General features: G+C 36.9%; 1 protein-coding gene across 1 annotated transcript in view; it reads right to left on the bottom strand.

Annotated features, from left to right (window-relative positions):
• Positions 1 to 8,436: 8,436 nt before the first annotated feature.
• Positions 8,437 to 11,018, bottom strand: part of LOC116099934 (prostate and testis expressed protein 4-like) — a 12,410-nt gene continuing 9,828 nt past the window's right edge. Inside the window, exon 3 of the mRNA XM_031384028.1 lies at positions 8,437 to 8,582. Coding sequence (XP_031239888.1) covers positions 8,437 to 8,582 — 146 coding nt within the window. The remainder of the gene's footprint in view (positions 8,583 to 11,018) is intronic.

The raw sequence follows: 11,018 nt of genomic DNA on the forward strand, positions 1-11,018 counted from the left end.
TAACCCCCTGTGTCAACATCTTCAAATTATTTCTCTCATTCACTTTCCCATACGTGCTACCAGGAGAATTGTTGGAAAACTGAAAGTTTGCAGAAGTGTAAATATTGACATCTTATCATTTTCACTAAGATTTTTTTTTAAAAAAAAAAAGCTGCTAGATAAAAAAATTTCTCCTTTAGCAGAGAAGTGGCATGATACAGCCCATAAATCATTATCTCCTGGTCATCTAAGTAAATGTTCTCTAAAAGGAATTTGTACCCAAAAGGGCACCAGAGCAAAACTTCAGTAGGTTCATTTATTATTCCAGGAAAACAGTTTGGATCATGGACTCTGCCAATGAATCACATCACATTACCAATTCACAAAAGGCATCAATCTTTACATGGAAAAAGATGGAAGGTTTCCTTTTGACAGGTCTCACAGACTCTTGATATTACAGGGAGCACAGGACACTTGCCTTCTTCAAGTGAAGTCAGGTTGGTATATCTAACCATACAGTGATTACCATGTCAAGATGCAGCATTTGTGTTGTGCAAGAAAAGTTCACTGCAGAGTGTGTATGATACGTTTCCAAGACTGGGTTGTCAGTTTGACTCTTAGCCCATATAACTGGTCTGGAGTTAGTTTGAGCATCTGTATATGTCAGGAACATGCTATTTGCTCTGTCCCAGGATTTGAAAAAAATCATCAAGAAGAAATGGAAATCTGTTTTCTTCTCACACATTACCTACAGGTGAATGTCAGACCACACTAGAGTCATGCTGCAGTTATTCAGCAATGTGCTGTGTTTTACATGAGAAATTATTTCCTTCTGTAAGACTCTCACAAGTCTTAACTTACCAGAGACCTTCTGAGTAAACAATGTGGAGCTGGGGATCGATGCAAAAGCAAGAGGAACTTTATTGTTCTATCATGCTGGGGTCACCCTGCACATGACGGAGAGAAAGAACAACCCTGTACAGCTTGTTTAGCGAGTGTTTATACAGTTTTCATAGCAGCAGCCTTTAGGCACAATGTTATTGGCAGAACAGTGTGACTTTGAGGTGGCAATGACTTCCTTTGTCTCTAGGTGGCCAACAGTCAGTCCACAATGTGACTCCATGCTCTGGGCTTCCCCCACCCACAGGTGGCCAATGGTCAGTCCCTCTGAACTCCCCCTCCCCTTGTTTGAGGAATGTAAGTAACCTCTCCCTTCCAAAGGGGAGGGGTGCCAAGGTGTGCTATGACTGATCGCTTCCAGGAGTAGAGGGGTCTGGTGGAATTTTCCAAAGATCATGAACTGACCTCTTCACTTTAATTTCAGCTTCCTTATTGAGCATTAGACTTCAAGTTTTTTAAATGTCATTTTTTTCTATTTTGAAACATTGTGCAGGATTATTTTTTATCTTCACAAATTTTTCACTTGCCATATCTTTTGGATAGCAGGAATGGGCACATTTGTTCAATGTTCCCTTGGTGGGTTTGTCACTGCAGCAATGTAAGCAGTTTCTCAACATGTAGAAAATTAGGAGGAGTAGTTGGCTTTGCTGTTGGGGAAAGAGGAATGCTTTCAAGTTGAGTATACACATATCAGCAACCTGTTAAGATGTAAGCTGCCTGATTTGTATAATTGGCATTTTATGGCACATTGGCTTGCAAATTTATAGGGCTTTTCACAACAATTACCAATGATCCTATCAAAATGTCAAAAATCCCAGTGACAGTTCACTCTGCAGTTCTCCAGTGGTGTGGGTTCCCTTTCATGTTTGCTGTCAGTTTAATTTGATACAATTTATTTTGTAAGGATAACCATTGGTTCAAAAGTTTCTGGCCCCACCCCTCCATATACATGGATGTTTATCCAGAAAGGAATGAGGTAAAAATGGATGACCAGACTCTCTCTGCTCCCCTTCCCCAATATACACTTTTATCTGATTTATTTCAGTTTCTGTGTTTTGACAATTTTTTTTTAAACAACAGATATGTGGGCTGCTAAAATGTCTCAGTACATAGAGTTCAATCCCCAGTGACATGGACATGATTCACATTAACCTACAACTCTAGTTCCAGGAGAATGAAATGACTTTGGCTCCCTTAGGCATCTGAATCCACTGCACATACCCATGCTCTCATGAACATGGTTACATGTGTACACATGTTTACAGGCATGCACACATGCATAATTAAGAAAAATAAGAACACAGCTATTTCTTTTAATTAACCTGAAATATAAAATATACCAAAAACATAATTAAGAAAAATAAAAACAGTTATTTCTTTTGACTTTAACTTTAAAATATACCAAACAAACAACAAATCTGTCAGAGTATTTCCTATCGATTTACTTAGATAACCAGCATCTACTGAGCATTCCTTGGTGTACCAGGAACTTTGCATTTACTGCTCTAGTGAGGTCATATAAAACTTCCTACATTAAAAAATAATATGGTGTTAACATGCCATTTCAGAAGATCGTGCGTCATGGATTTGACAAAAATCTACTTTTTTATGGAAAAATAGAACAGAAGAAACTAAAATAATTGATGGTACAAATGATTACAAGTGATCGTACTAATGACCTTAACGATTGCATTTGTGTGAACCTTAGTATTTAGGCAAAATCCACTTACTTTGCAGCTGAATCAGAATCTGTGGATTGTGATATTGATCAGAGGATTGATTTCCTGTCTGCTCCTAAGAAAGGCACTTAATAGCTGTCAGCTAATGCTCCTGAAAATATGGGCTGGATGTGCTCATGATACTGTTTTGACAAGTTAGTGGTAAAATGTCAAAACAATCTCAAATCAACATTTTCTAATAATGTCACTTTCAAGTATTGTTAGCAGGAATGCCAATTTGTACTCACATTTTAAAAATCTGCTAATTTATGCCTATTCTTCTATGATTCTAACATTTCACAATTGATAGGTAGAATTTTCCCCACAAAAATTCAATAGAAAATATATCCAGAGAAAATATTTAAGTTAGTGCTTTAATTCTTCCTAAGAAAAGTGATTAATGGGAAACCAAAGTGGCTCAGTAGACACAGGGACTTGTCACCAAGCCCGAAGCCTTGAGTTCCATTTTACAACCCCACAGAATGGATGGAGAGAAAGGATTCCTGAAAGCCATCCTCTGATTTCCATCCACACTTGCTTCTTGGCACATGTACATACATACAGGCACACTCATCTACACAGACAGACAGAAACACTAACACACACACATACACACCACACACACACACACACACACACACACCCCATAACTAACCTGATACTGTTCTTTATGGATTAAATATTTTAGGTGATTAACTGAAATGAAAGAAAGGAGTGTTTTCCTAGCAAAATTACTGAGCTAACCTGTTTCTTATGTCACTCCTGTACTTTGCTACATAGAAGAGAGTATACAAAAAGAAATAATTTATAGCTATCAGCCAAGATGCACTGAACTTAGTTCATGATATTATGTAAAGTAGAAATCCCTGAAGCTGGAGTTGGCAGTGTGGTTGTTGGTTTTGTCAACTCACCACTAACCTAGATATACGTAGAAGTGAATTCTAACTGAGTGAATGTTTTCATCAGATTGTCTATAGAAAAGACTGTAGAACATTTTCTTGGTTGATGATTGAGGTAGTAATGTCCAGCATATGTGGGTAGGGCCAGCCATGAGGCCCTGGATGCTATACAAAAGCAAGCTGAGGAAGCCATGGGAGCAAACCAGTAATCAGTATTCTTCCATTGCCTGTTCAGTGTCTGACTTTCCTCAATGATGGACTATGACCTTGAACAGTAAGAAAAGCCACAAACCCTTTCCTTTCTGGGTGCTTTTTGCCAGTTGTGTAGTTCACATCAGCAGAAGTAAAAGTGGCACAGATGTGTGTCTTAAAGACTAATAGATAATCTCAGTACTACAAGTAGCTGCAAATAATATATTTTACAGTACTATATTATATATAGTGCTATCTAGATCCCCTGTAACATAAATCCTCAGGAGTTTGATGCCAAATGGTACACTGAAGACGTCCTAGATCTGAAATTTTGAAATCACAACTGAAAACTCATATGAGAAGAAAATAAAATGAGAAAGAGGGAAAAATGCTCACCATTTTCCTGATTAAACAAATTTGACTTCTAGCCTATAGTCAACAATCAATCACCAATTTTGTCAAGTACGTAATGTACACTATTTTTTTTTCTTGAGTGGGGGAAAAAAAACAAATTCATCTGCCTTCATTTTACTTTGCATGAAAATGAGTGCTCACCATCAGTTTATTTTAACCCATCTGGGGATGCAGTAGAATTATAAAGACACATGCTTCTTATTCTTTAAATTTTACTTTTCCAGTTACATACTAAGGGATCAGATCTCAGGAACTAGACTATGCTAAAGCCCATGTTTCCTTATAGAAAACAGGGGATCATTTTCATTGATAGTAGTTTCACTGATAACTGTCTGAGCCACTTGAAACAATGACAAAATCTCTATGGTACCAGGGTTGGTTAACACTGTAACACAGGAGAGATATTTACAAAGGAGGCTACTGTGGATTCACACTGTAGTGCTTCTGGGCATACTTATATTGTTAAATTAATTAGAAAGATAACTAAAATACTATAATATTCAGTCTAGTAATTTGTAGATGTTGACATTGCAGACATGTAGACCAGAATTTAACATGGTGAAAATCACAAATCAAATTCAGCCCACTGCCTACTAAACCATGGTTTCTTCTTTTTTTTATGAGATAAATTTTGGGTTTCCAGTTTTTTGTTTTGTTTTGCTTTGTTTTAAGTGGTTGTAAATGAACAGAAGAAAAATATTTTGTAATCCCATGTCTGTCATGTGAAATTGATACTTTAGTGCTCTTATACAACATTATAAGAGCAGAAGCATGCTAATTCACTTGTTTATGGTTTCAGGCTATCTTGTTCTAATTGTAGTATTCATCAGTGTAAACAGATGTATTTCTTAGAAACTCTAATACAATTCATAATTTGATACTTTATGTAAAAATGTTGACTAATATGTTTGAGCATTTTTATAATATTTTCTGTGCTTTGTCTTGTTTCCATATTTTCTAAAATTAATTTTATTGAACTGTTGTTTTTAAAGTGTAAATTCCTATTTCATGCGTGTCTGTGAGTATGTGAATCACATGAGTGCAGGTGATGGGGAGGCAGGTAGAGCCTAACCATTCACCTATTGTAGACTCCCTCCCCAAAGCCCGGACAGTAATGCAGCAACACAGCGCTGCCCACTGTTGAATGGAACCGGCTACATTCAGAAGCTCCACCCCCATTGAGCAAGAAGGAAGTTACTGATTGGACTGTTACACTGACGTAGTTTGGGGGAAGGGTTTTGCCCCAGGTATTTTACCGGTTACGGGAACAAAGGAATTATTATTAAATTCAAGATGACTGAGTGACCAGACCTCGTGTTGTCTAATGTTTTACTTTTCCCACGTGGGTACGGTACAGTATGGCTAGCCCACCTCTTCTTATCTCCTTCAATCTCTTCCTATCTATTTCTTACTCCTATTACCAGAGGAACTCTTTATTTCTTTCATGTTAGCTCTGGATGCCAACAACCTATAAATGGAGCCATAGGTAATTTTGATTCCCTGACATAGGTACTGAGAACTGAATCCAGATCCTATGGAAGCACAACAGGTTACCTCCTGAACACTTAATTTTTTTCAGGTCCAGAAATGGATTTAATAGAATTAAATTACCTAGGAGGTGGAAAAATGGTTCAACAGAGTCCATGCTGTTCTTGAAGAGGATCCAGGTTTGCTTCACAGCTCTTACAATGTTCCCCACAACCATCTGTTAGTCCTGTTCAAGGGATCCAGAACCATGTTTTGGCTTTTATGGGTCCAGTGTGGACATTGAACAAATGTGAATACAAGCAAGCACACATGCAAATAAACAATTTCAATCTTTTTAAAAATTAAAGTATTCACTAATCATTATAATAAATCTTCTTTAAAAACATCATTATATTCTGCTCTTTCTACCAAATGGGTGAAAGAATAGCTATCACTATTCAGTGAAAGTAAGTACAAAGACATTTTATTTTGAAAGTTTATTTCAAATGCCATTCAGATAATGGTATGTGGCTCTTAAAGGAACATTTTTGCTTTGTATGACTGGGCATTTTCATTGCTTGTTTACTTTCTGAGTTTGAGGTGCTCAATTAAAATTTCTGTTAATAACAGTGTTTGGCAGGAGCTTAAGGTTAAGTAGTCCAAGGGCCTAAAGATTATTATGTGTGGCTTGTAGCCAGAAAACCTCTCTAACTGAAGCTCCCACGAGGTTAATCTGCCCAACCTTTCAGACATCAAATGGTTTTCTGCAGTCCTAATTACAGCCTTCCTCAGAAAGAGCCTCCTATTGAGAACACGCTGAAATGGACTAAAAAGTGTGTTCTGTTCTCTGAGTGGGGACAGTGGGTTATGCATTGAATGTCAATACCTGTAGATCCTTTCAGACCCATCCTTTCTTAAGCAGGATGTGAGTATGAATGTGTGATGCATATGTGGTGTACAAATGTGTCTGCACATGTGTGTGTGTATATGACTGTACGTATGTTTATGCTTTTATGTTTTGTGTGTATATATGCATGTGTGTGCATGTGGTTGTATGTTTATGTGGTGTGTGTGTCTGTGTCATTGTGCTAAGTGAAAGAACAGATTTCTATACCTCCATACAGACAACAGTTCTCAACCTTTCTAATGCTATGATTCTTTAATACAATTCCTCATGTTGTGGTGACCTCCAACCATAAAGTTGTTTTGACTTTAACTTCCTAACTGATTTTGCTACTATTATAACTAGTAATGTAAATATCTGAAATACAAGGTATCTGATAAGGAATCCCCTGAGAAAGAGCCATTCAACATCCAAGGAAATCATGACTCACTGATTGAGATTAGATTAGATTAGATTAGATTGAGATTAGATTGAGATTAGATTGAGATTAGAGAATAACAACAATCATGCTGGTAGAATTGTCTGTGCTACATCATATTAGTGTGAAGGAAAAATCTTGCATTTAGGGGGTGCCGTCTATATAATTTTTGGTTTGGATATTTGTTTTTTTTTTAAATTTCCTTATTTTATTACCTTTATTACAAAAATAACTTGCAAATAAAATAAACATCACCCACCAGAGTCAAGCAGAACCAAAGTTCATCTCAATAAACTTCTTTTTTTTATTAGTTATTTTCGTTATTTACATGTCATATGGTTTCTCCTTTCCCAGTTTCCCCTCCAAAAAACAAACAAACAAACAAACAAACAAAAACAACAAGAATGAACCCCTGTTGCCTCCCCAATGCTTGCCACCCTACCTTCTCCCTTTTATTGGCCCTGGCATTACCCTACGCTGGGTCACAGAATCTTCATAGGGCCAAGGGCCTCTCCTCCCATTGAGGATCGACTTTGCAATATTCTACTATACACATGTTGCCAGAACAATCAGTCCCACCATGTATAATACTTGGTTGATGGTGGAGTCCCTGCGAGTTCTGAGGGTACTAGTTAGTTCATATTGTTGTTCATCCTAAGGGGCTACAAACCCTTCAGCTCCTTTGGTCCTTTCTCTAACGCCATCATTGGGGACCCTGTACTCAGTTCAATGGATGGCTGTGAGCCTCTACATCCATGTTAGTCAGGTACTGTCAGACTTAATATAGCTATCTCAGGAGATAGCTATATTAAGCTGTCATTTCCTTCCTTAAGTCTCTGCTCCATAGTTAGTCTCTGTTACTCCTACCATGAGTATTTTGTTCCCCCTTTTAAGAAGGTATTAAATGACCACATTTTGGTCTTCCTTCTTATTGAGTTTCTTGTGGTTTGTGGGTTGTTCTTCCTGTATTCCGAACTTCTGGGCTAATATCCATTTATCAGACAGTGCATACCATGTGTGTTCTTTTGTTATTGGGTTACCTCACTCAGGATGATATTCTCCATATCCATCCATTTCCCTAAGAATTTCATAAATTCATTGTTTTTAATAGCTGAGTAGTACTCCATTGTGTAAATGTACCACAATTTCTGTATCCATTCCTCTGTTGAGGGACATCTGGGTTGTTAGGTTTGGATATTTGTTTTTAAAGGAGAATGGTGGAGAATTCAACAGGTGTTGAGTTCTTTATACCAAGATCATCTCAGCCAAAACAGCTGAACCACCACTCATAACTATATAAATAAATCTCCTAAAATAAAGTAATTTTATAAGTTCTTTATTCTGTATTCTGTTTCTGTTCAGTAGATGTGTATCTTTCCCTGTGACTTCCTGCAATCTAGAAAGATTATCTCCGTTGCTTCCCTGAACAAAGCAGAATTTAATGAGATTTACATTAGGGACAGGTAATACAATTGTATTTCATGGATTTAGTTATAGATCATAGAGACTTCCTCCAGAAGTATAACATAGAGACTAATTTCACCTCTAGATGCAAAGTACCATTGAATGTGTAGGTTCTTCCATGGCCTGTATAGCAGTAGTTGGCACATCAACTATTTTTGTTATCATAGCATTTGGTGGAATTTCTCTGCCCAGGTTGGGAGTTCTGCTTTTGGCCTGATAAGAGAGACCTGTATAGAGAAAAGGAAACCTGCCATCAGCTGCTGACATGAAGTGATTTATGTCATCAATCACATCTAAGGGTTGGGCTTATGGTTTTTGTCTTTATAAGCCTGCTGCTTTGCAATAAAGTTGAGTCTTGTTCAGAACTTTGACCTGGCTTCATTCTTCTCTCATCCCTGTCCTTTAATTCCCAGACCCCCTTTGGGGTACCTTTGTTGACTGGTAGTCACAGGTTGACTACAATTGAAGAAATATCCCTCACTGAGGCTTCCTGCTTATTTCTTTATTTTAATTAGTGCAGGTTAGTTAATGATAAGCTTATCAAAATTAAGAAACACCGATTTTAATAGCTCGTTTAATTTTTCTATTTGTGACTATATTTCCAAATATTGCTAATTTTTAAATTCTCTTAGAAAAAGTCTTTATTTTAAATTAAACTTATTAAGTATCTTCCATATATATAAAACAGCAACTTTTCAGGGAAGAAAGAAATGAACCAAACACACATTTCTCAATAAGTCTTCTAAGTCTTTAGATTATTCATGTGAGAGAAAAATAGGGTGAAACTTCATCCATATTCATAGCCAACCCTCATGAACTAGTTAGTGCACAAAAAGATATGAAGGTAGAAAGGGTGAAGTTGAAGGGGGTGAGCAGATGTTAAAGGTTGACACATGATGATATTGGGAGCTGTAGAGATGGCCTGGAATAAACAATCCATTCTGTTCCTGACCAGGACATAGACTTGGTTCTCAAACCCACATCAGTTACCTCACAACTTCCCAAATGTCCAGTTACAGGGAATCCAGCACCTTCTTCTGGAGCTTACAGGTATCTGAACATACTTAGTGCACATAAATGCACACACATGTATGCAAAGAAAATTAAATAAATTAAAAAGAAATGCTAATTGCAGTGGATATGTTCATAAAATGTTATAATATGCATGAAATGTCATTATGGAAACTATTCTTATGTACAATTGGTGAATAACAATAAAATATTTTAAATGACAAGACACTCTTAGATGAGTACTCATTGTGGAGCATGGCTTTTATATTTATATACATTTTGGTCATATCTACACTCCATTCTTCCCCTCCAGCTAATTTCCCTTGTTCCCTTATTCCAAGGCTCAGGGAACCTAAAGCAAGAACAGATGGAAAATTTTAAGAATGGAAATTGAAAAACAGCCCTTTGACACAGCTTTTTTTCTGGACAGACACACAGTGTCTATGCTTACCTTCATGAGAAAGATTCATGGTAATCCAGTCAACACTCTTATCACATGGGCAACTGACTCAATGGTGGTTTTCTGCATAAGCATATGCATGTAACCAAAATGATTAAAAGCACAGATAAATGAATAACAGATGTAAACAAAAGATCCAAGTGGTGGAAATATGGTGTATGTTTCTCCTCATTATGTTTTTCTGGAAACTACTCCGGGAGTTTTTTATTTATAATTCATTGTATATTATACTAAAAGCCTCCTGAATATTACTTGGTTGTGTGTCTAGAAGGCAAAACTCAACATATTCTTACTCAATATCACATCAGGACCATATTCATCAGAGATAACTGTTTGATTTACATGTAAATTAGGAACATACTAAGACAGCCAGGAAAGTATGATACAGATGAGATTTTTCTTCCAAATAAAAGCTATTGAATACTTTTCTCTAGACAATATTGACTTAGAGAAAATTAATTGATTATGTGTATAATTTGATTCAGAAATAAAGATGCAGCTAAAACTTTGACAATTAATTAGAACCTATAAATAGTGCCTATAATAAAGAAACTTTTTCCTCTTTTAGCAGAATGGGTTGTCATTGTAAGGCTTAACCTTCTAAATGATAAAAAATAGTTGGAAAGTACAGAATGTAACAACTACACACTAGCAATGGACATATAATGTTCAAGGGTCTATTTGGCTAAAGAAAATTTGCTTTAGAAACACTTAAATCTCATTGTATTTTCCCTCCCATTGTTAAAGATACACGTTTTGAAAAATTACCAACACAATATTACAGAGACGGATATAAAAATTTCTTTAGTTCCACTGTCATTATATATTGTCTGATGCTAATGTCCTGTTCTGGAATCTGTTCTTGATTTGATTTGTCAATAAAGAGGGCCAGAAGCCAATTGCTGGGCAGAAGGAACAGATGTGACTTCAGGAAAAGGGAATGAAGGGAAGGAGAGAGAGGCTTTTCTGCCATGCTTTGGAATGAGTAGAACTCAACAATCAATCATGTAGGGTCTTGGGGAGATGGCGCTGTGGCCTCCGGTACAGGCAGGAGGCCAAGATTTTTTGGTCAGGGGCTAGTTTAGGGCAGGTGGAGAAATGGAGATAACTTGGTAAGGGCAAGATTTTCCAGGTGGGCAGTGTCTGAGCCCAGCAATCGTGCCTCGGAAGGCAACCTGTAAAGTGACAAGCT

Source organism: Mastomys coucha, unplaced genomic scaffold (genome assembly GCF_008632895.1).
Source record: "Mastomys coucha isolate ucsf_1 unplaced genomic scaffold, UCSF_Mcou_1 pScaffold20, whole genome shotgun sequence".
NCBI classification, from domain to species: Eukaryota; Metazoa; Chordata; class Mammalia; order Rodentia; family Muridae; genus Mastomys; species Mastomys coucha.